This window comes from Ischnura elegans, chromosome 6, assembly GCF_921293095.1.
Source record: "Ischnura elegans chromosome 6, ioIscEleg1.1, whole genome shotgun sequence".
NCBI classification, from domain to species: Eukaryota; Metazoa; Arthropoda; class Insecta; order Odonata; family Coenagrionidae; genus Ischnura; species Ischnura elegans.
In genome coordinates, this window is record NC_060251.1 from 27,962,940 (window position 1) to 27,990,761 (window position 27,822).

The 27,822-nt window shown below is 42.1% G+C and overlaps 1 protein-coding gene across 1 annotated transcript; it reads right to left on the reverse strand.

Annotated features, from left to right (window-relative positions):
* Window positions 1-908: 908 nt before the first annotated feature.
* On the reverse strand, window positions 909-27,822 carry LOC124161319 (trithorax group protein osa-like). The gene is made up of 39 exons (XM_046537631.1): window positions 27,709-27,822; window positions 20,635-20,781; window positions 20,228-20,361; window positions 19,809-19,951; window positions 19,404-19,532; window positions 18,999-19,133; window positions 18,593-18,727; window positions 18,335-18,469; window positions 18,079-18,246; window positions 17,821-17,988; window positions 17,563-17,730; window positions 17,305-17,439; window positions 16,482-16,616; window positions 16,224-16,358; window positions 15,967-16,134; window positions 15,709-15,876; window positions 15,451-15,618; window positions 15,193-15,360; window positions 13,525-13,659; window positions 13,119-13,253; window positions 11,778-11,921; window positions 11,375-11,508; window positions 10,860-11,004; window positions 10,454-10,588; window positions 10,196-10,363; window positions 9,790-9,924; window positions 9,372-9,515; window positions 8,968-9,088; window positions 8,242-8,437; window positions 7,459-7,609; window positions 7,040-7,183; window positions 6,638-6,757; window positions 6,381-6,548; window positions 5,976-6,110; window positions 5,718-5,885; window positions 5,313-5,447; window positions 4,895-5,038; window positions 2,983-3,133; window positions 909-1,071 (listed from the first exon to the last, which is right to left on the reverse strand). Exons 1-39 carry the CDS (start codon window positions 27,820-27,822, stop codon window positions 909-911), a joined length of 5,724 nt encoding a protein of 1,907 aa, XP_046393587.1.

A 27,822-nucleotide genomic window follows, 5' to 3' on the forward strand; every position in this document is an offset into this window, starting at 1 on the left:
AACGTTTTGAGCAGTATAAGAGAGTAGTTACCCAATAGGGGCCAGGAGGGGGCAGCTGTCTACCTAGAAGCAAAAGTAAATTTAGTTCAAATAAATTTTTGAACAAATTCTATTTAAAATCCAAGAAAAGGGATATTAGTGTAAAACATGTAAATAAAATAAAGGGCGCTGGACGACCTGAAATCCAATCGTAACATCATCATTCTGGGAGCCGACAAAGGGAATTCAACGGTCATCATCAACAGAAAGGATTACCAGGCCAAGATAAAGTCACTATTGGAGGATCCGACGTATGAGAACAGTGTGCTTCTAATTCAGACTACCAACCACAAAAATAACCATCCTTGTCCAAATCATGTAAGATAGATTAACATGTATTGAGAAAAAAAGTTTTGCTATAAATTCTGTCCTGGTATTTGGCATTGTTGTCTGCTAATAGTAATGATTCACTTCTGCAATATGAATGCGTACTTCTGCTTACTCCCTCTATTAAACGAGTGGTTCAGATGTCTCAATATTTCTGTCTTTATTTTCAAGTAACCTGCAGCTTGAGCACTAAGTCGCAGTAGAGGTTCAGCATGTCCTGTCCGTTGGTCTACGGAAGGGTTGTCATGGATGGGGGTCTGCCCTCGGAGCATGGTGCCGCCGTAGGGAGGGTTAACCGGGTGTTCTGGTTCTAAAATGAAAATGTTATTGTTTTTCAGATTAGTGTGCTTCTATAGCAGACTATCGACCACACAAAGAATCATCCTTGTTCCCATCATGTAAGATTGATTGACACGTATTTGGAAGCAAAGATGTGCCATAAATACTGTACTGTTTTTTGGCATTGTTGTCTCCCAAAAGTAATAATTCACTTCTGCCAGTTGAATGCATACTTCTGCTTACTACCTCTATTACACGAGTGGTTAAGAGAGCTCAACATTTATGTCTTTTATTTCAACTGCTGCTTGAGGAGTAGGTCGTAGTTGAGGTTCCAGATGTCCTGGCCATTGGTCCACGGAGGGGTTGTCGAGGATGGGGGTCTGCCCTCGGTGACTGGTGCCGCCGTAGCGAGGGTGGGCGGATGTTCTGGTTCACAAATGGAAATGTTATTGTTTACAGATGAGTGTGCTTCTAATGCAGACTTCCGACCACACGAAGAACTATATTTCTTCACATCATAAAATATTGATTGACAAGTATTTGGAAGCAAATATGTGCCATACGTTCTGTACTGTTATTTTTCATGGTTGTCTCGCAATAGTAATGATTCAATTCAGCAATTTGAATGTGTACTTCTGCTTACACCCTCTTTTAAACGAGTGGTTCAGATATCTCAATATTTCTGTCTTTATTTTCAAGTAACCTGCTGCTTGAGCACTAAGTCGCAGTAGAGGTTCAGCATGTCCTGTCCGTTAGACTATGGAGGGGTTATCGTGTATGGGGGTCTGTCCACGGAGCCTGGTACCGCCGTAGGGAGAGTGAACCGGGTGTTCTGTTTCTGAAATGAAAATGTTATTGTTTAAAATTGAGTGTGCTTCTAATGCAGTGTACCGACCACACAAAGAACCATCTTTGTTCACATTATGTAAGATAGATTGACATGTATTTGAAAGCAAAGTTGTGCACTAAAATCTGTCCCGGTTTTTGGCATAGTTTCATCCTAATAGTAAATTAATTTCTGTCATTTGAAAGCGTATTTCTGCTTACTCCATCTATTAAAGTAGTGGTTAATATAGGTCAATATTTGTGCTTTAACTTCCACTAACCTGCTATTTGACTGGGAGGTCGCTGTAGAGGTGCCGCATGTCCTGGCCGTTTGACTACGGAGGGGTTATCGTGGATGAATATCTGCCCTTGGTACCTAGTGCCTCCGTAGGGAGAGTGAAACGGATGTTCTAGTTCTGAAATGGAAATATTATTTTTTACAGAAGAGTGTGCTTCTAATTCAGACTACCAACCACGAAAATAACCCTTCTTGTCCAAATCATGTAAGATAGATTAACATATATTGAGAAAAAAAGTTTTGCTATAAATTCTGTCCTGGTATTTGGCATTGTTGTCTCCTAATAGAAATCATTCATTACTGCCATTTGAAAGCAAACTTCCGCTTACTCCCTCTATTAAATGAGTGGTTAAGACAGTTCAACATTTCAGTCCTTAAGTTCAACTAACCTGCTGCTTGAGGATGAGGTCGCAGTAGAGGTTCCGGATGTCCTGGCCGTTGGTCTACGGAGGGGTTGTCGTGGATGGGGGCCTACCCTCGGTGACTGTTGCCGCCGTAGCGAGGTAACACCGGGTGTTCTGGTTCTCAAATAAAAATGTTATTGTTTACAGATGATTGTGCTTCTAATGCAGACTTCCGACCACACAAAAAACCACCTCTGTTCACATCATGTAAAATGAAAAACACGTATTTGGAAGCAAAGATGTGCCATAAATTCTGTCCTGTTGTTTGGCATGGTTGTCTCCCAATAGTAATGAATCACTTCTGCCTTTTGAATGCGTACTTCTATTTAGTCCCTCTATTACCCAAGTGTTAAAGAGAGCTCGACATTTCTGTCTTTAAATTCAACTAACCTGCTACTTGAAGAGGAGGTCGAAGTAGCGGTAACGGATGTCCTGGCCGTTGGTGTACGGAGGGGTTGGTCGACGGAGGGATTGTCGTGAATGCGGTTCTGCTCTCGGTGCCTGGTACTGCCGTAGAGAGGGTTTACCTGGTGTTCTGGTTCCGAAATAAAAATGCTATTATTCACAGATGAGTATGCTTCTAATGCAGACTACCGAAATCACAATGACCATCTTTGTTCAAATCATGTACGATTGATTCACATGTATTTGGAAGTAAAGAATACCGTAAATTCATTTCTGTTGTTTGGCATGGTAGTCTTCAAATAGTAATGATTCACTTCTGCCATTCGAATGCGTACCTCTGATTACTCCCTCTATTAAACGAGTCATTAAGATAGCTCAACATTTCTGTCTTTAATTTCAACTAACCTGCTGCCAGGGGAGAAGGTCGCAGTAGAGGTGCCGGATATCTTGGTCGTTGGTCTACAGAGGGGTTGGTCGACGGAGGGGTGTTCGTGGATGAGGGTCTGCCCTTGTTGGCTGGTGCCGCCGTAGGGAGGGTGATTCGGGTGTTCTAATTCTGAAATGAAAATGTTATTGCTTAGAAATGATTGTGCATCTAATGTAGACTACAGACCACACACAGAACCATCTTTGTTTACATCATGTAAGATTGATTGACACGTGTTTGGATGAAAAGATGTGCCATAAATTCTGCCCTGTTGTTTGGCATGGTTGTCCCCCAATAGTAATGAATCACTTCTGCCTTTTGAATGCGTACTTCTAGTTAGTCCCTATATTACCCGAGTGTAGAAGAGAGCTAAACATTTCTGTCTTTAATTTCAACTAACCTGCATCTTGAGGATGAGGTCGTAGTAGATGTGCCGAATGTCCTGGATGTTGGTCTACGGAATGGTTGCTGGACGGAGGGGTTGTCGTGAATTGGGGCTGCCCTCAGTGCCAGGTGCTGCCTTAGAGAGGGTGAACCGGGTGTTCTTGTTCTGAATTGAAAATGCTTTTGTTAACAGATGCTTGTGTTTCTAATACAGGCTACCGACGTCACAAAGAACCATCTTTGTTCACATCATGTAAGATTGATTGACACGTGTTTGGAAGGAAAGATGTGCCATAAATTTTGTCCTGTTGTTTGGCATGGTATCTACCAATAGTAATGAATCACCTCTGCCATTTGAAAGCGTAATTCTTCTTACTCCCTCTTTTAAACGAGTGGTTTCAGATAGCTGACCATTTCTGTCTTTAATTACAACTAACCTGCTTCTTGAGGAGGTGGTTGCTTTAGAGGTAACGGATGTCCTAGCCTTTGGTCTACGGAGGGCTTGTCGTGACTGGGGTTCTGCCCTCAGTGCCTGGTGCTGCCTTAGAGAGGGTGAACCGGGTGTTCTTGTTCTGAATTGAAAATGCTTTTGTTTACAGAAGCTTGTGTTTCTAATGCAGGCTACCGACGTCACAAAGAACCATCTTTGTTCACATCATGTGAGATTGATTGAAACGTGTTTGGAAGGAAAGATGTGCCATAAATTTTGTCCTGTTGTTTGGCATTGTTATCTCCCAATAGTGATGAATCACTTCTGCCATTTGAATGCGTAATTCTTCTTACGCCCTCTATTACACGAGTGGTTTAAGATAGCTTACCATTTCTGTCTTTAATTTCAATTAACCTGCTGCTTGAGGAGGAGGTTGCTGTAGTGGTGCCGGATGTCCTGGCCTTTGGTCTATGGAGGGGTTGTCGTAGACAGGGGTCCCGCCTTAGTGCCTGGTACCGCCGTAGGGAGGGTGAACCGGGTATTTTGGTTCTGTGGTTATCTCCCAATAATAATGGATCACTTATGCCATTTGAATGCGTAATTCTTCTTACTCCCTCTATTAAACGAGTGGTTTAAGATAGCTTACCATTTCTGTCTTTAATTTCAACTAACCTGCTTCTTGAGGAGGAGGTTGCTTTAGAGGTGCCGGATGTCCTGGCCTTTGGTCTACGGAGGGGTTGTCGTGGATGGGGGTCTGCCTTCGGTGCCTGGTACCGCCTTAGGGATGGTGAACCTGGTGTTCTGATTCTGAAATGAAAATATTACTGTTCTCAGTTGAGTCTGCTTCCAATACAGACTATCGACCACACATAGAGCCATCTTTGTTCTTATCATGTAAGATTGATTGAAACGTATTTGGAAGCAAAGATGTGCCATAAATTCTGTACTGTTGTTTGGCTACTTGTGTCCTAATAGTAATGATTCACTTCTGCCATTTGAATGCGTATAACTGCATACTCCCTCTATTACCCGAGTGGTTTTTAGAGCTCAACATTTCTGTCTTTAAATTAACTAACCTGCTGCTTGTGGAGGACGTAGTAGTAGAGATAACGGAAGTCCATGCTGTTGGTCTACTGAGGGGTTGGTCGACGGAGTGGTTGTCGTGAATTGGTTCTGCTCTCGGTACGTGGTACTGCCATAGAGAGGGTGAACCTTTTGTTCTAGGTCCGAAAAAAAAGTTATTATTTACAGATGAGTGTGCTTCTAATGCAGACTACCGACCCCACAATGAACCATCTTTGTTCACATCATGTAAGATTGATAGACACGTGTTTGGAAGCTGAGATGTGCCATATTCAGTCCTGTTGTTTGGCATGGTTATCTCCCAATAGTAATGAATCATTTCTGCCATTTGAATGCGTAATTCTTCTTACTCCCTCTATTAAACGAGTGGTTTCATATGGCTCACCATTTCTGTCTTTAATTTCAACTAACCTGCTTCTGGAGGAGGTGGTTGCTTTAGAGATGCCGGATGTCCTGGCCTTTGGTCTACGGAGGGGTTGTCGTGGATGGGGGTCTGCCCTCGGTGCCTGGTGCTTCCAAAGAGAGGGTGAACTGGGTTTTCTTGTTCTGAATTGAAAATGCTTTCGTTTACAGATGCTTGTGTTTCTAATGCAGGCTACCGACGTCACAAATAACCATCTTTGCTCAATCATGTAAGATTGATTGACACGTGTTTGGAAGGAAGATGTACCATAAATTTTGTCCTGTTGTTTGGCATGGTTATCTCCCAATAGTAATGAATCACTTCTGCCATTTGAATGCGTAATTCTTCTTATACCCTCTATTAAACGAGTGGTTTAAGATAGCTCACCATTTCTGTCTTTATTTTCAACTAACCTGCTGCTTGAGGAGGAGGTTGCTGAAGAGGTGTCGGATGTCCTGGCCTATGGTCTACGGAGGGGTTGTCGTAGACGGGGGTCTCGCCTCGGTGCCTGATGCCGTCGTAGGGAGGGTGAAACGGGTGTTCTGGTTCTATGGTTATCTTCCAATAGTAATGAATCACTTCTGCCATTGGAATGCGTAATTCTTCTTACTCCCTCTATTTAACGAGTGGTTTCAGATAGCTCACCATTTCTGTCTTTAATTTCAACTAACCTGCTGCTTGAGGAGGAGGTTGCTGTAAAGGTGCCGGATGTCCTGGCCTTTGGTCTACGGAGGGGTTGTCGTGGATGGGGGTCTGCCCTCGGTGCCTGGTACCGCCGTAGGGAGGTTGAACCTGGTGTTCTGATTCTGAAATGAAAATATTACTGTTCTCAGATGAGTGTCCTTCCAATACAGACTACCGACCACACAAAGAGCCATCTTTGTTCACATCACGTAAGATTGATTGAAACGTATTTGTAAGCAAAGATGTGCCATAAATTCTGTACTGTTGTTTGGCTAGTTGTATCCTACTAGTAATGAATCACTTCTGCCATTTGAATAAGTAATTCTTCTTACTCCCTCTATTAAACGAATGGTTTAAGATAGCTCACCATTTCTGTCTTTAATTTCATTTACTTGCTTCTTGAGGAGGTGGTTCCTTTGGAGGTGCCGGATGTCCTGGCCTATGGTCTACGGAGGGGTTGTCGTAGACGGGGGTCTCGCCTCGGTGCCTGATGCCGTCGTAGGGAGGGTGAAACGGGTGTTCTGGTGCTATGGTTATCTTCCAATAGTAATGAATTACTTCTGCCATTTGAATGCGTAATTCTTCTTAATCCCTCTATTAAACGAGTGGTTTAAGATAGCTCACCATTTCTGTCTTTAATTTCATTTACTTGCTTCTTGAGGAGGTGGTTCCTTTGGAGGTGCCGGATGTCCTGGCCTTTGGTCTACGGAGGGGTTGTCGTGGATGGGGGTCTGCCCTCGGTGCCTGGTATCGCCGTAGAGGGGTAAACCTGGTGTTCTGATTCTGAAATGAAAATATTACTGTTCTCAGATGAGTCTGCTTCCAATACAGACTATCGGCCACACATATAGCCATCTTTGTTCACATCATGTAAGATTGATTAAAACGTATTTGGAAGCAAAAATGTGCCATAAATTCTGTACTGTTGTTTGGCTAGTTTTATCCTAATAGTAATGATTCACTTCTTCCATTTGATGCGTATATCTGCATACTCCCTCTATTACCCGAGTGGTTTTTAGAGCTCAACATTTCTGTCTTTAAATTAACTAACCTGCTGCTTGTGGAGGACGTAGTAGTAGAGGTAACGGAAGTCCATGCTGTTGGTCTACTGAGGGGTTGGTCGACGGAGGGGTTGTCGTGAATTGGTTCTGCTCTCGGTACCTGGTACTGCCATAGAGAGGGTGAACCTTGTGTTCTAGTTCCGAAAAAAATGTTATTATTTACAGATGAGTGTGCTTCTAATGCAGACTACCGACCACACAATGAACCATCTTTGTTCACATCATGTAAGATTGATAGACACGTGTTTGGAAGCTAAGATGGGCCATAAATTCAGTCCTAATGTTTGGCATGGTTGTCTTCCAATATTAATGAATTACTTCTGCCTTTTCAATACGTACTTCTAGTTAGTCCCTCTATTACCCGAGTGGTGAATAGAGCTGAACATTTCTGTCTTTAATTTCAACTAACCTGCTGCCAGTGGAGAAGGTTGCAGTAGAGGTGCCGGATTTCCTGGCCGTTGGTCTACGGAGGGGTTGGTCGACGGAGGTATTGTTGTGAATGGGAGTCTGACCTCCTTGCCTGGTGCTGCCTTAGGTAGAATGAACCGGGCCTTCTGGTTCTGAAATGAAAATGTCATTAATTAGAGATGATTGTGCTTCTAATGTAGACTACCGACCACACAAGGAACCATCTTTGTTCACATCATGTAAGATTGATTGACACGTATTTGGAAGCTAAGATGTGCTATTAATTCTGTCCTGTTGCTTGGCATGGTTGTCCCCCATCAGTAATGAATCACTTCTGCCTTTTAAATGCGTACTTCTACTTAGTCCCTCTATTACCCGAGTGTAGAAGAGAGCTCAACATTTCTGTCTTTAATTTCAACTAACCTGTATCTTCAGGATAAGGTCGTAGTAGATGTGCCGAATGTCCTGGCCGGTGGTCTATTGAGGGGTTGGTCGACGGAGGGGTTGTCGTGAATGGGGGTCTGCCATCGGTGACTGGTGCTGCCTTAGAGAGGGTGAACCGGGTGTTATTGTTCTGAATTGAGCATGCTTTTGTTTACAGATGCTTGTGTTTCTAATGCAGGCTACCGACGTCACAAAGAACCATCTTTGTTCACATCATGTAAGATTGATTGACACGTTTTTGGAAGGAAAGATATGCCATAAATTTTGTCCTGTTGTTTGGCATGGTATCTACCAATAGTAATGAATCACCTCTGCCATTTGAAAGCGTAATTCTTCTTACTCCCTCTTTTAAACGAGTGGTTTCAGATAGCTGACCATTTCTGTCTTTAATTACAACTAACCTGCTTCTTGAGGAGGTGGTTGCTTTAGAGGTAACGGATGTCCTGGCCTTTGGTCTACGGAGGGGTTGTCGTGACTGGGGTTCTGCCCTCAGTGCCTGGTGCTGCCTTAGAGAGGGTGAACCGGGTGTTCTTGTTCTGAATTGAAAATGCTTTTGTTTACAGAAGCTTGTGTTTCTAATGCAGGCTACCGACGTCACAAAGAACCATCTTTGTTCACATCATGTGAGATTGATTGAAACGTGTTTGGAAGGAAAGATGTGCCATAAATTTTGTCCTGTTGTTTGGCATTGTTATCTCCCAATAGTGATGAATCACTTCTGCCATTTGAATGCGTAATTCTTCTTACGCCCTCTATTACACGAGTGGTTTAAGATAGCTTACCATTTCTGTCTTTAATTTCAATTAACCTGCTGCTTGAGGAGGAGGTTGCTGTAGTGGTGCCGGATGTCCTGGCCTTTGGTCTATGGAGGGGTTGTCGTAGACAGGGGTCCCGCCTTAGTGCCTGGTACCGCCGTAGGGAGGGTGAACCGGGTATTTTGGTTCTGTGGTTATCTCCCAATAATAATGGATCACTTATGCCATTTGAATGCGTAATTCTTCTTACTCCCTCTATTAAACGAGTGGTTTAAGATAGCTTACCATTTCTGTCTTTAATTTCAACTAACCTGCTTCTTGAGGAGGAGGTTGCTTTAGAGGTGCCGGATGTCCTGGCCTTTGGTCTACGGAGGGGTTGTCGTGGATGGGGGTCTGCCTTCGGTGCCTGGTACCGCCTTAGGGATGGTGAACCTGGTGTTCTGATTCTGAAATGAAAATATTACTGTTCTCAGTTGAGTCTGCTTCCAATACAGACTATCGACCACACATAGAGCCATCTTTGTTCTTATCATGTAAGATTGATTGAAACGTATTTGGAAGCAAAGATGTGCCATAAATTCTGTACTGTTGTTTGGCTACTTGTGTCCTAATAGTAATGATTCACTTCTGCCATTTGAATGCGTATAACTGCATACTCCCTCTATTACCCGAGTGGTTTTTAGAGCTCAACATTTCTGTCTTTAAATTAACTAACCTGCTGCTTGTGGAGGACGTAGTAGTAGAGATAACGGAAGTCCATGCTGTTGGTCTACTGAGGGGTTGGTCGACGGAGTGGTTGTCGTGAATTGGTTCTGCTCTCGGTACGTGGTACTGCCATAGAGAGGGTGAACCTTTTGTTCTAGGTCCGAAAAAAAAGTTATTATTTACAGATGAGTGTGCTTCTAATGCAGACTACCGACCCCACAATGAACCATCTTTGTTCACATCATGTAAGATTGATAGACACGTGTTTGGAAGCTGAGATGTGCCATATTCAGTCCTGTTGTTTGGCATGGTTATCTCCCAATAGTAATGAATCATTTCTGCCATTTGAATGCGTAATTCTTCTTACTCCCTCTATTAAACGAGTGGTTTCATATGGCTCACCATTTCTGTCTTTAATTTCAACTAACCTGCTTCTGGAGGAGGTGGTTGCTTTAGAGATGCCGGATGTCCTGGCCTTTGGTCTACGGAGGGGTTGTCGTGGATGGGGGTCTGCCCTCGGTGCCTGGTGCTTCCAAAGAGAGGGTGAACTGGGTTTTCTTGTTCTGAATTGAAAATGCTTTCGTTTACAGATGCTTGTGTTTCTAATGCAGGCTACCGACCACACAAGGAACCATCTTTGTTCACATCATGTAAGATTGATTGACACGTGTTTGGAAGGAAGATGTACCATAAATTTTGTCCTGTTGTTTGGCATGGTTATCTCCCAATAGTAATGAATCACTTCTGCCATTTGAATGCGTAATTCTTCTTATACCCTCTATTAAACGAGTGGTTTAAGATAGCTCACCATTTCTGTCTTTAATTTCAACTAACCTGCTGCTTGAGGAGGAGGTTGCTGAAGAGGTGTCGGATGTCCTGGCCTATGGTCTACGGAGGGGTTGTCGTAGACGGGGGTCTCGCCTCGGTGCCTGATGCCGTCGTAGGGAGGGTGAAACGGGTGTTCTGGTTCTATGGTTATCTTCCAATAGTAATGAATCACTTCTGCCATTGGAATGCGTAATTCTTCTTACTCCCTCTATTTAACGAGTGGTTTCAGATAGCTCACCATTTCTGTCTTTAATTTCAACTAACCTGCTGCTTGAGGAGGAGGTTGCTGTAAAGGTGCCGGATGTCCTGGCCTTTGGTCTACGGAGGGGTTGTCGTGGATGGGGGTCTGCCCTCGGTGCCTGGTACCGCCGTAGGGAGGTTGAACCTGGTGTTCTGATTCTGAAATGAAAATATTACTGTTCTCAGATGAGTGTCCTTCCAATACAGACTACCGACCACACAAAGAGCCATCTTTGTTCACATCACGTAAGATTGATTGAAACGTATTTGTAAGCAAAGATGTGCCATAAATTCTGTACTGTTGTTTGGCTAGTTGTATCCTACTAGTAATGAATCACTTCTGCCATTTGAATAAGTAATTCTTCTTACTCCCTCTATTAAACGAATGGTTTAAGATAGCTCACCATTTCTGTCTTTAATTTCAACTAACCTGCAGCTTGAGGAGGAGGTTGCTGTAGAGGTGCCGGATGTCCTGGCCTTTGGTCTACGGAGGGGTTGTCGTGGACAGGAGTCCCGCCTCGGTGCCTAGTGCCGTCATAGGGAGAGTGAAACGGGTGTTCTGGTTCTATGGTTATCTTCCAATAGTAATGAATCACTTATGCCATTTGAATGCGTTATTCTTCTTACTCCCTCTATTAAACGAGTGGTTTAAGATAGCTCACCATTTCTGTCTTTAATTTCATTTACTTGCTTCTTGAGGAGGTGGTTCCTTTGGAGGTGCCGGATGTCCTGGCCTTTGGTCTACGGAGGGGTTGTCGTGGATGGGGGGCTTCCCTCGGTTCCTGGTACCGCCGTAAGGAGGGTGAACCGGGTGTTTTGGTTCTATGGTTATCTCCCAATAGTAATGAATCACTTCTGCCATTTGAATGCGTAATTCTTCTTAATCCCTCTATTAAACGAGTGGTTTAAGATAGCTCAACATTTCTGTCTTTAATTTCAACTAACCTGCTTCTTGAGGAGGAGGTTGTTTAGAGGTGCCGGATGTCCTGGCCTTTGGTCTACGGAGGGGTTGTCGTGGATGGGGGTCTTCCCTCGGTGCCCGGTACCGCCCTGGGGAGGTCGAACCTGGTGTTCTGATTCTGAATTGAAAATATAACTGTTCTCAGATGAGTTTGCTTCCAATACAGACTATCGACCACACATAGAGCCATCTTTGTTCACATCATTTATGATTGATTGAAACTTATTTGGAAGCAAAGATGTGCCATAAATTCTTTACTGTTGTTTGGCTAGTTGTATCCTAATAGTAATGATTCACTTCTGCCATTTGAATGCGTATATCTGCATAATCCCTCTATTACCCGAGTGGTGTTTAGAGCTCAACATTTCTGTCTTTAAATTAACTAACCTGCTGCTTGTGGAGGACGTAGTAGTAGAGGTAACGGAAGTCCATGCTGTTGGTCTACTGAGGGGTTGGTCGACGGAGTGGTTGTTGTGAATTTGTTCTGCTCTCGGTACCTGGTACTGCCATAGAGAGGGTGAACCTTTTGTTCTAGTTCCGAAAAAAAATGTTATTATTTACCGATGAGTGTGCTTCTAATGCAGACTACCGACCCCACAATGAACCATCTTTGTTCACATCATGTAAAATTTAATTACACGTGATTGGAAGCTAAGATGTGCCATATTGAGTCCTGTGGTTTGGCATGGTTATCTCCCAATAGTAATGAATTAATTCATCCATTTGATTGCGTAATTCCTCTTACTCCCTCTATTAAACGAGTGGTTTCATATAGCTCACCATTTCTGTCTTTAATTTCAACTAACCTGCTTCTTGAGGAGTTGGTTGCTTTAGAGGTGCCGGATGTCCTGGCCTTTGGTATACGAAAGGGGTTGTCGTGAATGGGGTCTGCCATCAGTGCCTGGTGCTTCCTCAGAGAGGGTGAACTGGGTTTTCTTGTTCTGAATTGAAAATGCTTTTGTTTACAGATGCTTGTGTTTCTAATGCTGGCTACCGACGTCATAAATAACCATCTTTGTTCACATCATGTAAGATTGATTGACACCTGTTTGGAAGGAAAGATGTATCATAAATTTTGTCCTGTTGTTTGGCATGGTTATCTCCCAATAATAATGAATCACTTCTGCCATTTGAATGGGTAATTCTTCTTACTCCCTCTATTAAACGAGTGATTTAAGATAGCTCACCATTTCTGTCTTTAATTTCAACTAACCTGCTGCTTTAGGAGGAGGTTGCTGAAGAGGTGTCGGATGTCCTGGCCTTTGGTCTACGGAGGGGTTGTCGTATACGGGGTTCTACCCTCGGTGCCTGATGCCGTCGTAGGGAAGGTGAAACGGGTGTTCTGGTTCTACGGTTATCTTCCAATAGTAATGAATCACTTCTGCCATTTGAATGCGTAATTCTTCTTACTCCCTCTATTAAACGAGTGGTTTCAGATAGCTCACCATTTCTGTCTTTAATTTCATTTATTTGCTTCTTGAGGAGGTGGTTGCTTTAGAGGTGCCGGATGTCCTGGCCTTTGGTCTACGGAGGGGTTGTCGTGGATGGGGGTCTGCCCTCGGTGCCTGGTACCGCCGTAGGGAGGGTGAACAGGGTGTTCTGGTTCTATGGTTATCTCCCAATAATAATGAATCACTTCTGCCATTGGAATGCGTAATTCTTCTTAATCCCTCTATTAAACGAGTGGTTTAAGATAGCTCACCATTGCTGTCTTTAATTTCAACTAACCTACTGCTTGAGGAGGAGGTTGCTGTAGAGGTGCCGGATGTCCTGGCCTTTGGTCTACGGAGGGGTTGTCGTGGATGGGGGTCTGCCCTCGGTGCCTGGTACCGCCGTAGGGAGGGTGAACCTGGTGTTCTGATTCTGAAATGAAAATATTACTGTTCTCAGATGAGTGTGCTTCCAATACAGACTACCGACCACACAAAGAGCCATCTTTGTTCACATCACGTAAATTTGATTGAAACGTATTTGGAAGCAAAGATGTTCCATAAATTCTGTACTGTTGTTTGGCTAGTTGTATTCTACTAGTAATGAATCACTTCTGCCATTTGAATGCGTAATTCTTCTTACTCCCTCTATTAAACGAATGGTTTAAGATAGCTCACCATTTCTGTCTTTAATTTCAACTAACCTGCATCTTGAGGAGGAGGTTGCTTTAGAGGTGCCGGATGTCCTGGCCTTTGGTCTACGGAGGGGTTGTCGTGGATGGGGGTCTTCCCTTGGTGCCCGGTACCGCCGTAGGGAGGGTGAACCTGGTGTTCTGATTCTGAAATGAAAATATTACTGTTCTCAGATGAGTGTGCTTCCAATACAGACTATCGACCACACATAGAGCCATCTTTGATCACATCATGTAAGATTGATTGAAACGTATTTGGAAGCAAAGATGTGCCATAAATTCTGTACTGTTGTTTGGCTACTTGTGTCCTAATAGTAATGATTCACTTCTGCCATTTGAATGCGTATAACTGCATACTCCCTCTATTACCCGCTTGGTTTTTAGAGCTCAACATTTCCGTCTTTAAATTCAACTAACCTGCTGCTTGTGGAGGACGTAGTAGTAGAGGTAACGGAAGTCCATGCTGTTGGTCTACCGAGGAATTGGAAGATGGAGGGGTTGTCGTGAATTGGTTCTGCTCTCGTTACCTGGTACTGCCATAGAGAGGGTGAACCTTTTTTTTCTAGTCCCGAAAAAAATGTTTTTATTTACAGATGAGTGTGCTACTAATGCAGACTACCGACCACACAATGAACCATCTTTGTTCACATCATGTAAGATTGATTGACACGTGTTTGGAAGCTAAGATGTGCCATATTCAGTCCTGTTGTTTGGCATGGTTGTCCCCCAACAGTAATGAATCACTTCTCCCTTTTGAATGCGTACTTCTACTTAGTGTCTCTATTACCCGAGTGTAGAAGAGAGCTTATTATTCCTGTCTTTAATTTCAACTAACCTGCTGCTTGAGGAGGACGTAGTAGTAGAGGTAACGGATGTCCTGGCCGTTGGTCTACGGAGGGGTTGGTCGACGGAGGTGTTGTCGTGAATGGGAGTCTGACCTCGGTGCCTGGCGCTGCCTAAGAGAGGGTGAACCGGGTGTTCTTGTTCTGAATTGAAAATGCTCTTGTTTACAGATGCTTGTGTTTCTAATGCAGGCTACCGACGTCACAAAGAACCATCTATGTTCACATCATGTGTGATTGATTGAAACGTGTTTGGAAGGAAAGATGTGCCATAAATTTTGTCCTGATGTTTGGCATGGTTATCTCCCAATAGTAATGAATCACTTCTGCAATTTGAATGTGTATATCTGCATACTCCCTCTATTACCCGAGTGGTTTTTATACCTCAACATTTCTGTCTTTAAATTCAACTAACCTGCTGCTTGTGGAGGACGTCGTAGTAGATGTGCCGAATGTCCTTGCCGTTGGTTTACGGAGGGGTTGGTCGACGGAGGGGTTGTCGTGAATGGGGGTCTGCCCTCGGTGCCTGGTGCTGCCTTAGAGACGGATAACCTAGTGTTATTGTTCTGAATTGAATATACTTTTGTTTACAGATGCTTGTGTTTCTAATGTAGGCTACCGATGTCACAAAGAACCATCTTTGTCCAAATCATGTAAGATTGATTGACACGTGTTTGGAAGGAAAGATGTGCTATAAATTTTGTCCTGTTGTTTGGCATGGTTATCTCACAATAGTAATGAATCACTTCAGCCATTTGAATGCGTAAATCTTCTTACTCCCTCTATTAAACGACTGGTTTAAGATAGCTCACCATTTCTGTCTTTAATTTCAACTAACCTGCTGCTTGAGGAGGAAGTTTCTGAAGAGGTGTGGGATGTCCTGGCCTTTGGTTTACGGAGGGGTTGTCGTAGACGGGGGTCTCGCCTAGGTGCCTGATGCCGTAGTAGGGAGGGTGAAACGGGTGTTCTGGTTCTATGGTTATCTTCCAATAGTAATGAATCACTTCTGCCATTTAAATGCGTAATTCTTCTTACTCCCTCTATTACACGAGTGGTTTAAGATAGCTCACCATTTCTGTCTTTTATTTCAACTAACCTGCAGCTTCAGGAGGAGGTTGCTGTAGAGGTGGCGGATGTCCTGGCCTTTGGTCTACGGAGGGGTTGTCGTAGACAGGGGTCCCGCCTCGGTGTCTAGTGCCGTCATAGGGAGAGTGAAACGGGTGTTCTGGTTCTATGGTTATCTTCCAATAGTAATGAATCACGTCTGCCATTTTAATGCGTAATTCTTCTTACTCCCTCTATTGAACGAATGGTTTCAGATAGCTCACCATTTCTGTCCTTAATTTCAACTAACCTGATGCTTGAGGAGGAAGTTGCTGAAGAGGTGTGGGATGTCCTGGCCTTTGGTCTACGGAGGGGTTGTCGTAGACGGGGGTCTCGTCTCGGTGCCTGATGCCGTAGTAAGGAGGGTGAAACGGGTTATCTGGTTCTATGGTTTTCTCCCAATAGTAATGAATCACTTCTGCCATTTGAATAAGTAATTCTTCTTAATCCCTCTATTAAACGAGAGGTTTAAGATAGCTCACCATTTCTGTCTTTAATTTCAACTAACCTGCTTCTTGAGGAGGAGGTTGCTTAAGAGATGCCAGATGCCCTGGCCTTTGGTCTACGGAGGGGTTGTCGTAGACAGGGGTCCCGCCTCGGTGCCTAGTGCCGTCATAGGGAGAGTGAAACGGGTGTTCTGGTTCTATGGTTATCTTCCAATAGTAATGAATTACTTCTGCCATTTGAATGCGTAAATCTTCTTACTCCCTCTATTAAACGAGTGGTTTAAGATAGCTCACCATTTCTGTCTTTAATTTCATTTACTTGCTTCTTGAGTAGGTGGTTGCTTTGGAGGTGCCGGATGTCCTGGCCTTTGGTCTACGGAGGGGTTGCCGTGGATGGGGGGCTGACCTCGGTGCATGGTTCCGCCGTAGGGAGGGTGAACAGGGTGTTCTGGTTCTATGGTTTTCTCCCAATAGTAATGAATCACTTCTACCATTTGAATGCGTAATTTTTCTTGATCCCCCTATTAAACGAGTGGTTTAAGATAGCTCACCATTTCTGTCTTTAATTTCAACTAACCTGCTGCTTGAGGAGGAGATTGCTGTAGAGGTGCCGGATGTCCTGGCCTTTGGTCTACGGAGGGGTTGTCGTGGATGGGGCTCTGCCCTCGGTGCCTGGTACCGCCGTAGGGAAAGTGAACCTGGTGTTCTGATTCTGAAATGAAAATATTACTGTTCTCAGATGAGTCTGCTTCCAATACAGACTATCGACCACACATAGAGCCATCTTTGTTCACATCATGTAAGATTGATTGAAACGTATTTCGAAGCAAAGATGTGCCATATTAAGTCCTGTTCTTTGGCTACTTGTATCCTAATGGTAATGATTCACTTCTGCCATTTGAATGCGTATATCTGCATACTCCCTCTATTACCCGAGTGGTTTTTAGAGCTCAACATTTCTGTCTTAAAATTCAACCAACCTGCTGCTTGTGGAGGACGTAGTAGAAGAGTTAACGGAAGTCCATGCTGTTGGTCTACTAAGGGGTTGGTCGACGGAAGGGGTTGTCGTGAATTGGTTCTGCTCTCGGTACCTGGTACTGCCATAGAGAGGGTGAACCTTTTGTTCTAGTTCCGAAAAAAATTTATTATTTACAGATGAGTATGCTTCTAATGCAGGCTACCGATGTCACAAAGAACCATCTTTGTCCAAATCATGTAAGATTGATTGACACGTGTTTGGAAGGAAAGATGTGCTATAAATTTTGTCCTGTTGTTTGGCATGGTTATCTCACAATAGTAATGAATCACTTCAGCCATTTGAATGCGTAAATCTTCTTACTCCCTCTATTAAACGACTGGTTTAAGATAGCTCACCATTTCTGTCTTTAATTTCAACTAACCTGCTGCTTGAGGAGGAAGTTGCTGAAGAGGTGTGGGATGTCCTGGCCTTTGGTTTACGGAGGGGTTGTCGTAGACGGGGGTCTCGCCTCGGTGCCTGATGCCGTAGTAGGGAGGGTGAAACGGGTGTTCTGGTTCTATGGTTATCTTCCAATAGCAATGAATCACTTCAGCCATTTAAATGCGTAATTCTTCTTACTCCCTCTATTAAACGAGTGGTTTAAGATAGCTCACCATTTCTGTCTTTTATTTCAACTAACCTGCAGCTTCAGGAGGAGGTTGCTGTAGAGGTGGCGGATGTCCTGGCCTTTGGTCTACGGAGGGGTTGTCGTAGACAGGGGTCCCGCCTCGGTGCCTAGTGCCGTCATAGGGAGAGTGAAACGGGTGTTCTGGTTCTATGGTTATCTTCCAATAGTAATGAATCACGTCTGCCATTTTAATGCGTAATTCTTCTTACTCCCTCTATTGAACGAGTGGTTTCAGATAGCTCACCATTTCTGTCCTTAATTTCAACTAACCTGATGCTTGAGGAGGAAGTTGCTGAAGAGGTGTGGGATGTCCTGGCCTTTGGTCTACTGAGGGGTTGTCGTAGACGGGGGTCTCGTCTCGGTGCCTGATGCCGTAGTAAGGAGGGTGAAACGGGTTATCTGGTTCTATGGTTTTCTCCCAATAGTAATGAATCACTTCTGCCATTTGAATAAGTAATTCTTCTTAATCCCTCTATTAAACGAGAGGTTTAAGATAGCTCACCATTTCTGTCTTTAATTTCAACTAACCTGCTTCTTGAGGAGGAGGTTGCTTTAGAGATGCCAGATGCCCTGGCCTTTGGTCTACGGAGGGGTTGTCGTAGACAGGGGTCCCGCCTCGGTGCCTAGTGCCGTCATAGGGAGAGTGAAACGGGTGTTCTGGTTCTATGGTTATCTTCCAATAGTAATGAATTACTTCTGCCATTTGAATGCGTAAATCTTCTTACTCCCTCTATTAAACGAGTGGTTTAAGATAGCTCACCATTTCTGTCTTTAATTCATTTACTTGCTTCTTGAGTAGGTGGTTGCTTTGGAGGTGCCGGATGTCCTGGCCTTTGGTCTACGGAGGGGTTGTCGTGGATGGGGGGCTGACCTCGGTGCATGGTTCCGCCGTAGGGAGGGTGAACAGGGTGTTTTGGTTCTATGGGTTTCTCCCAATAGTAATGAATCACTTCTACCATTTGAATGCGTAATTTTTCTTAATCCCCCTATTAAACGAGTGGTTTAAGATAGCTCACCATTTCTGTCTTTAATTTCAACTAACCTGCTGCTTGAGGAGGAGGTTGCTGTAGAGGTGCCGGATGTCCTGGCCTTTGGTCTACGGAGGGGTTGTCGTGGATGGGGCTCTGCCCTCGGTGCCTGGTACCGCCGTAGGGAAAGTGAACCTGGTGTTCTGATTCTGAAATGAAAATATTACTGTTGTCAGATGAGTCTGCTTCCAATACAGACTATCGACCACACATAGAGCCATCTTTGTTCACATCACGTAAGATTGGATGAAACGTATTTGGAAGCAAAGATGTTCCATAAATTCTGTACTGTTGTTTGGCTAGTTGTATCCTACTAGTAATGAATCACTTCTGCCATTTGAATGCGTAATTCTTCTTACTCCCTCTATTAAACGAGTGGTTTAAGATAGCTCACCATTTCTGTCTTTAATTCCAACTAACCTGACGCTTGAGGATGAGGTTGCTGAAGAGGTGCCGGATGTCCTGGCCTTTGGTCTACGGAGGGGTTGTTGTGGATGGGGGTCTCGCCTCGGTGCCTGATGCCGTCGTAGGGAGGGAGAAACGGGTTTTCTGGTTCTGAAATGAAAATGTTTTTTTTTTTAGATGAGTGTGCTTCTAATGCAGAATTCCGACCACACAAAGAACCATCTTTATTCAAATCTTAGATGATTGATTGACATGTATTTGGAAACAAAGATGTGCCATAAATTCTGCCCTGTTTTTTGCATGCTTGTCTCCCAATAGTAATGATACACTTCTGCCGTTTGAATGCGTAATTCTGCTTACTACCTCTATTACACGAGTGGTTTAGAGAGCTCAACATTTCTGTCTTTTATTTCAACTAACCTGCTGCTTGAGGAGTAGGTCGCAGTAGAGGTTCCGGATGTCCTGGCCGTTGATCTATGGAGGGGTTGTCGTCCATGCGGGTCTGCCCTTGGTGACTGGTGCCGCCGTAGCGAGGTCTAACCGGTTGTTCTGGTTCTCAAATGTAATTGTTATTGTTTACAGATGAGTGTGCTTCTAATGCAGACTTCCGACCACACAAAGAACCATCTTTGTTCACATCATGTAAAATGAAGGACACGTATTTGGTAGCAAAGATGTGTTATAAAATCTGTACTGTCGTTAGACATGGTTGACTCCTAATAGTAATGATTCATTTCTGCCATTTGAAAGCGTACTTCCGCTTACTCCCTCTTTTAAACGAGTGGTTAAGATAGTTCAATATTTCAGTCCTTAATTTCAACTAACCTTGCTTGAGAATGAGGTCGCTGTAGAGGTGCCGGATGTCCTGGCCGTTGGTCTGCGGAGGGATTGGTCGACGGAGGGTCTGTCGTGGATGGGGGTCTGCCCTGGGTGCCTGGTGCCGCCGTAGGGAGGGTGAACCGGACGTTCTGGTTATGAAATGAAAATATTATTATTTACAGATTAGTGTGCTTCTAATGCAGACTACCGATCATACAAAGAAACACCATAGTTCACATTATGTAATATTGATTGACAAGTATTTTGAAACAAAGAGGTGACATAAATTCTTTTTGTTTCTTTGCATGGTTGTCTCCCATTGCTAATGATTCACTTCTGCCATTTCAATGCGTACTTCTGCTTACTCCCTCTGTTAATGTAGTGGTTAATATAGGTCAATATTTCAGTCTTAAATTTCCTTTAACCTGCTTATTGGCGAGGAGGTCGCTGTAGAGGTGCCGCATGTCCTGGCCGTTGGACTACGGAGAGTGGTCGTGGATGTGTTTCTACCCTCGGTGACTGGTGCCGTCGTAGGGAGGGTGAACCGGGAGTTCTGGTTCTGGAATGAAAATGTTATTGTTTACAGATGAGTGTGCTTCTAATGCAGACTACCGACAACACAAAGAACCGTCTTTGTTCAAACATGTAGGATTGATTGACATGTATTTGGAAGTGAAGAATACCGTAAATTCATTACTGTTGTTTGGCACGGTAGTCTTCAAATAGTAATGATTCACTTCTGCCATTTGAATGCGTTCCTCTGCTTACTCCCTCTATTAAACGAGTCGTGAAGATAGCTCAACATTTCTGTCTTTAATTACAACTAACTTGCTGCCAGGGGAGAAGGTCGCAGTAGAGGTGCCGGATGTCTTGGTCGTTGGTCTACGGAGGGGTTGGTCGACGGAGGGGTGTTCGTGGATGAGGGTCTGCCCTCGGTGCCTGGTGCCGCCCTAGGGAGGGTGAATGGGGTGTTCTGGTTCTGAAATGAAAATGTTATTGTTTAGAGATGATTGTGCTTCTAATGCAGACTACCGTCCACACAAAGAACCATCTTTGTTCACATCATGTAAGATAGAATGACATGTATTGAGAAGCAAAGTTTTGCCATAAATTCTGTACTGTTGTTTGGCATGGTTGTCTCCTAATAGTAATGATTCACTTCTTTCATTTGAATGCGTACTTCTGCTTACTCCCTCTATGAAACTAGTAGTTAAGATAGATCAACAGGGCCAAAAATTTGCAATGGTAGTGATTGCATAATGTGCAGGTTGCTTATCCTGGAAAAATGGTGTCAATTTGTGTGCAAAGTAGATCCATACATTTTATATATTTGCTATAAATTCAATTTTTCAATCTTCACGAAAACTGTAGAATTTAATGATGTTTCGCATAAGCTCATAAATATTTGCCTCGGATACCTAACAAAATTTCGGTTAGCGAACAGATGTTTAGTGGTCATGTTTGTGTTCAGTGATGTGCGATCCCAAATGGATAATATGTCTACAATAATAATAATAATTATATAATTATTTATTTTCTGTGGCAAAGCCACCTTAGAAAAACAATACATTTACATTATAATATATCAGTCGGCACTAGTGAATACAAATAATAATATTATAGATGTGCACATTTGCTTTACATATGATATTATTTAATAGTGTTCAAGAATATACAATATACAAAGGTGGGAAAGACTTTTACAAAGAAAAAGTTTTATAAAGATATTTCCAGTATTTATATTTAAAAGATTCTATTGATTTCACTTGGGTTAAGTTAGTTGGCAGAGAATGCCATAATTTTATTGCACTTACAACAAAAGATTTTCCATATACATGACTTTTGTGTGGTGGAAAGTAAAAATAAACTTGTCGTCTAATTTTTAATGAGGATTCAGTAGTCTGTCTTATGGGAAACATATCATACAGATAAGCTGGCTTATGATTACGTATTAATTTAAAAATGAACAATCCCAGGAGATATTTTCTCCTAAGAGAAACTGGTAGCCATCCAAGTTCCCGAAGGTGGGGACTGATGTGTTCAAACTTCCGTTTACCATAAATAAATCTGGCACATGAATGTATTAGCCGTTGGAGCTTAAGGTTTAGTTCCTCAGTAAGGTCATAATAAACTAAGCAGCAATAATCTAGATGAGGAAATATCAACGTGGAAATAAGTTTCTTTCTGGTGTCCATAGGAAGTAAATGTTTATATATTTTCAACTGATATAGTGTGGAATTTATTCTGTTTGAAATTTGGGATACGTTATCTTTCCAGGAAATATTATTACTAATAGTGACACCAAGATTACGAGCATTCTGGGAATAAATAATTTCATGATTATCAACCTTTATTTTTGGTATTTGGTCCAAATCAATACGCTGAAGCATACGTGTGCCTCCCATAATTTCCAGTGAGAAATGGATCATCGAATCTACGTCGAATCTTCGTCGATTCGACGACTATAGATCGATATGTGGTCGACGTCGATTTTATTTGTCCAATCGACGTTTTTTCGACGTGTTATTCTCATTGGCCAGCGGGGTCAGCGTGTTGATTGGCTGAGGGGAGAACTTAGTGATGTAGTTTTAATGTCTTAAAAATAACGGTGAGACCCTATTACAACATATGTGTCTTAAATAAGAAATATAAAATTAAATAATTATTTTATTTATCCATAAACATTAGTTTTAATCTCCGAGAACAATCTTTGATTCCTTTTAATTCTGTAACTTGACCGTTGAAGTTCGATTGCGTGTATCAGTTGAGCTGTTAGTCGTCATGCTGTTAGTTCTTCGCAGTAAACTCGGAACAGAGACATTCGGCGCCGTATAGAAAATTTATTGTCGCATTTATTTTGCGCGACAAATTTTGCTAGCTCTAAATCCTGTTATTGGTATTTAAAATCCTTCTGAAACTTAATGAGCTTTTGGATTCGTATTAATCATCGAAAAAGGCATTCCGTCGCTTAGTAAAGACAAGCTTCACTACGTCTTCCATACTTCGGAATCGGTCTGCTTTTGGACCGCTGTATGACAGGTAGGATTAGCTTCCCCTATTGAATGTGTTCAAGATTTCCATTTTCGCACATTTGCCACATACGCCGGACCTTCTATTTGCGTCCAAGTTCTTACTTCTTTCCTGCATGGTATGTGATATGCACAAGCTTGGCTTTGTGACTACGTTTACCTCATTTCGATACCTTTATACTCGCGTCATAGATGTCAACACCTCACATTTTTTCTCAAGGATTTCTTATTATTATTGAAGATGAATACGAAGGACTTAAGATTACAAATCACCATTATAAATGTATTTCAGCCTTCATTTGTTTAGACTTTTCGTGCTCGATTGAAATACGTCTTTGGCGCAGCAATAGATGCTCTTTATTAGCCGAATAGATGTATATTTCCGCAATTATTAGTAGGAATCGCAGGTAAAAAGACGATATCTCGTCGACATAGAAAACTCGTCGATGGTGTCGACGTCGAAAACACGTCGATGGCGTCGACGTCGAAAACACGTCGATGGCTTCGACGTCGAAAACACGTCGATTTTCGGACCATATAGACATCGATCGATGTGTTACCATCGACGTTTTATCGATGAGTACTTCGACGTCGAATCGACGTAGATTCGATGATCCATTTCTCACTGGGATTAGGGCTTTAGTTTTGGCAGCATTTAAAATGAAATTATTTGATGCAGCCCAAGAATGCAGTTTTAGCACGTCAGAATTCACTTTGCTTACGGCCTCTGCAATTTCTTGGGGTTTACAGTGGTAGTAAATCTGTAAGTCGTCTGCATAAAGCATATATCTACAATATTTCAGTTGCTGAGGCAAATCTAGAATGTAAATTGAGAAAAGAAGTGGCCCAAGTACCGAACCCTGGGGAACTCCAAGTGTGACAGAATTCCATTCTGACAATTTCCCGTCATGTTCCTTGACTGCTTGTTTCCTACCATGAAGGTAAGACAGAAACCAGTTCAGCACGCTACAAGATAATTTCAGTGATTAAGTTTTAAAAGAAGCTTAGTATGATCGACACGATCGAAGGCCTTACTGAAGTCAAACAAAACAATAATAGTGACCATTTTGTTTTCAATTGCTAGTCTAATATCATCAGTTACTTTAAGCAGTGCAGTTTGGGTACTGAAACACTTACGAAAACCAGACTGATAAGGGTCAAATAGATTCCGATTTTCAAGGTGTTCACTTAATTGATTGTGAACTATTTTTTCTAAACATTTTGAGAGATAGCATAAAATAGAAATAGGTCGATAATGGGATACATCTGAAGGATTTTTGATCTTTTTTATGGGACGAACCAAGCTATATTTCCATTCAGTCGGGAATATGGCCATTGATAAGGAAAAGTTCTTAATCTCAGTTAGGGCAGGCAGAATTACTGGCATTGACATTCTAATGTATGATGGCGAAATATTTTCACTTCCAGTCGCTTTTGATTTCGATTCGAGCAAGAACCTTTGTATATCTCCTGGAGTAACGTGAAACAATACTTACAATAGTAAGTCACAAGTAATATGTACACTGTAATGCAATACCTATATAGCCTGTAACTTTTATATAATAGACAGTCAATAGGAACCAATTATTCTTATTTCCTTTATTTCTTACGGAGAAAATTGTCGCAGATAGCAAAAATTTCGGAGCTTCCAGATCACTTCTTTAATACTATATGGAAGCCTACCTATATCAGTAGAACACTATATAAATAAAATACTCAATTCACTCTAAAAACCATATAAGAGTTGATATCCTTCCTGAATTCAAATATTTTAATATCAACATATTTTTTCTGCGCCCGTAAAGAATCTTATGATTCGAACTCCGATTATGCAGCTAGTCATGTACTAAACAAATTAACCTCCTTCTTCGCGCGATTTCAAAATATTTCGATGATAGGTAAAATATTCTCCTCGCTATATTTATGTACCTTTCATTTATAATTTCTTACGACTATTTATAGACTACGTTCAGTTAATGTCATAAAACATTGTATATTTCGCTTTAAAAATCATTTAAAATTTTTAATTCTGAATAAAGCCTAAATTCATGCATAAAATTAACCACGAGCATTAAATTATATGTCATCATTGTATTCATTATATCAACCTCGAAAGTAATCAACTTACACAGGGTATTTCCCATTGTGGTTATCACGATGGACTGTATATTTCGACTGGATACTTCTTGTGAAATTCTTCAATTCTTCTCCAGGCAAGTATTCGATTAAAGAATCTCAAGGCACTTTAAGTTATCATTCAAACGATGACTTCGCTTTTTCGGAGCAAGCATAACCATGGCAGCGGCAACAACGGGTATACTGGATTTGCGGCGGATCATTCTCTGGCAATCCCATCCTTATATCTTGATTCATCGTAAATCTACTCCACCTCATAAATTTGGGTCATTCCTCATCAATTTTACAGACGTTTGTCCCTTAAATTCTCAGTTTTTTTAAAGAAAATTTCTGAAGAAGGGTGTAGAATTTATTCTGTTATTAATTATGCGATAAACTTGAAATTTCTAACCTGCTTCGAATAAATTTTTGTATTCGGAATTCCGGAAAATATTTCAGATTTTCTTCGAGTAATTCACAGACTACTCTTTCCTCGATATTTCGCTGTGAATTTGAATTAATTTATTGGGTATTGAGCACTGTATAGCGTAACTTTCTTATGCTTCAAATTTCTTCGATTTTTTACCTAACAAAATGGACTTTTTGAACAATTTGTACAATTTTCTCTGTTTCCTGAGGTCCCTCCTAACACCGTCGTTGCGCCAGCGAGGTGCTTTACATTTCATTTTTTTCGGATTATATTCGTTGGTTCCTCAAAGTGGAATTTCGTGGAGGTATTTCCATGATGCATCAGTGCTTTTTATCCTCAGTTTTAGCTACCAATTTCGTGTACAAATCAATAAGCATATCGCCAAATTTTTATGAAGTCGCATTTATCAAATAAATCAATTTTGTTTTTGTTTTACAGCTGACTACTTCAGTTTCTAACGTTGTAAAAATTACTCTGTTACCACTCATACCGTCAATAATATCGATTTGTTTTATTAACTGAGGAGGTCTTTGTGCCGAAGGGTCCTGTGTTGCCGACTTACAAAAAATATTGGGGGGGCCCAAACCGAGGATCGTGCCCCGGGAAATTTTGTAAATAGTGAGTTTTAAGTTTTTTAAACATTTTAGAAGTCATATGATCAACGTTAGAACTCGGACAACTCGAATTTCTATATCTGGAAACTCCGGGGAAAACGACAAGCCTGGCACATTTTTCTCACACCCATAACGAAGTTTTGATGGGGCTCGGGCCCACTCTCGCCCTATGGAATCGGCGCCATTGGAAGGGTCTAATATTTTATTTCCTCTCGTAGCATTGTCATTTACTTGGGCAAGTGAGTGATTTGCACAGGCGTTGAGTAAGAAGTCGTTACTTTCTCTATTAATTGAATTTGGTTTTACAGCGTGAGTATCCCAAGTTAAAGATGGGAGATTAAAATCTCTCCGAATAATTACTAGTATTAAACTTTTACTCTATCTCTCAATGTAAATGTTTGATTTTCTACTTGATAAATAATATCAACTTCGGAGTTTGGAGGTCCATATAAAGAGCAAATATGAATACTTCATTTTTTCGTTGTTTAATTTTACACCATACGCTTTCTCTTTCATTGACATTTATTTCGTAGGCTGTGCTGTGTAAATGTGATTAAAATGCTATAAAACTCCGCCACCTGTCCTAGCGCGTCGATCGTCGGATTTTTATCCTGGAGGAAAACCTTCGCAGTCTTACTACTGTATTTGAACTAAAGTTTATTTTGCAATGATAATATCCTATGTTTTCATTAATTTGATTTATTTACAACATATGTAGTGTAAAATAGTCATATGAATATAGATAAATTAAAGGAGTCAGAAGAATAAAGGAAACGCGATTGTTATTTGAAGGGCTCTTTTAAAAGTGAAAAAAATGTAATTACTTCAGACTCAAACACTCCCACAACTTCCGCGCGCAGAATAGACAACTTGGGCTACGGAGTCATGTATGAGTGAGGCATACATGGTGATTCCAAACGTGAATCTGAAGACAGAAAAAAAACTCATTTTGTCTTCCCACAACTTCACCACAACGTCCGCGCGCAGAATAGACAACTTGGGCTCCGCAGTGCGGAGCCATGTATGAGTGAGAAATACATGGTGATTCCAAATATGAATCTGAAATTAGAAAAAAAACTCGTTTTGTCGTTCGGCGTTACCGCTCTTAAGTTTACTTTGATGTGAAATTTTTCGCAATACGGATTCCCTCTGAGGCTAAATCTTTAAAAAGCCTACTCTATGACCTACCCTATAGTCTAAAAATACCTACATTGCTCAAAAAACCTACGAGCCACCCGTTCAGACTCCTCTTAGTAGTAATGCACCTCAGAAAATTTGAGAGGAGCCCAGTACGAGCTAGGCGCCGGATGAAGACAAGGTCGTACCTAGGATCAAAACTGGAGGTGGGCAAACCGTGGTCGTTCAAGGTGTAATACAGAAAAGGTTAAGAAACGAAAATTTGATGAAATTATAACAGCGATTCAAATGGCATATTTTACACTACTGTCACTTTCCTTGAATTTAAAGAACATTTTTTCAAAAAATTCGTTTTGTAATAAATTTCCTTTTGCTTCTGGGGGCGGGGGCAGCAGCTGCTATTCTCTGGCCAATGGCCGAAGACCCACGAGTCTTGCCCCAATACTCACACAGATTTTCCACAGCCTCTTGTTGATTCAGGCCATCCTGTCCCAAACTCGAGGGCCGCAGTCAACCCGTGGAACAATGCTGCGAAAGGATAGCCGGATATTGACACCAGTGCCCATCTGAACGCGTCGCACCTCCGAGTTTAGATCCCTGAAGGATTCCAAGATCTCATCGGCTTTGCGCTCGGAAGCATCATTGGTGCCGACATTGGCCACCACACGCAGTCTAAAACAGTCCGAGTCCTTCAT

Bases quoted from the DNA above. Each gene is read 5' to 3' on its own strand.
- LOC124161319 (XM_046537631.1), bottom strand. From the start codon at position 27,822: ATGAAGGACTCGGACTGTTTTAGACTGCGTGTGGTGGCCAATGTCGGC. The intron at 20,362-20,634 runs GCAAGTTAGTTG...TTTTCATTCCAG, and splicing joins TGCGACCTTCTCCCCTGGCA to AACCAGAACTCCCGGTTCAC. The intron at 15,619-15,708 runs GTTAGTTGAAAT...TTAAAATGGCAG, and splicing joins ACTTCCTCCTCAAGCATCAG to ACGTGATTCATTACTATTGG.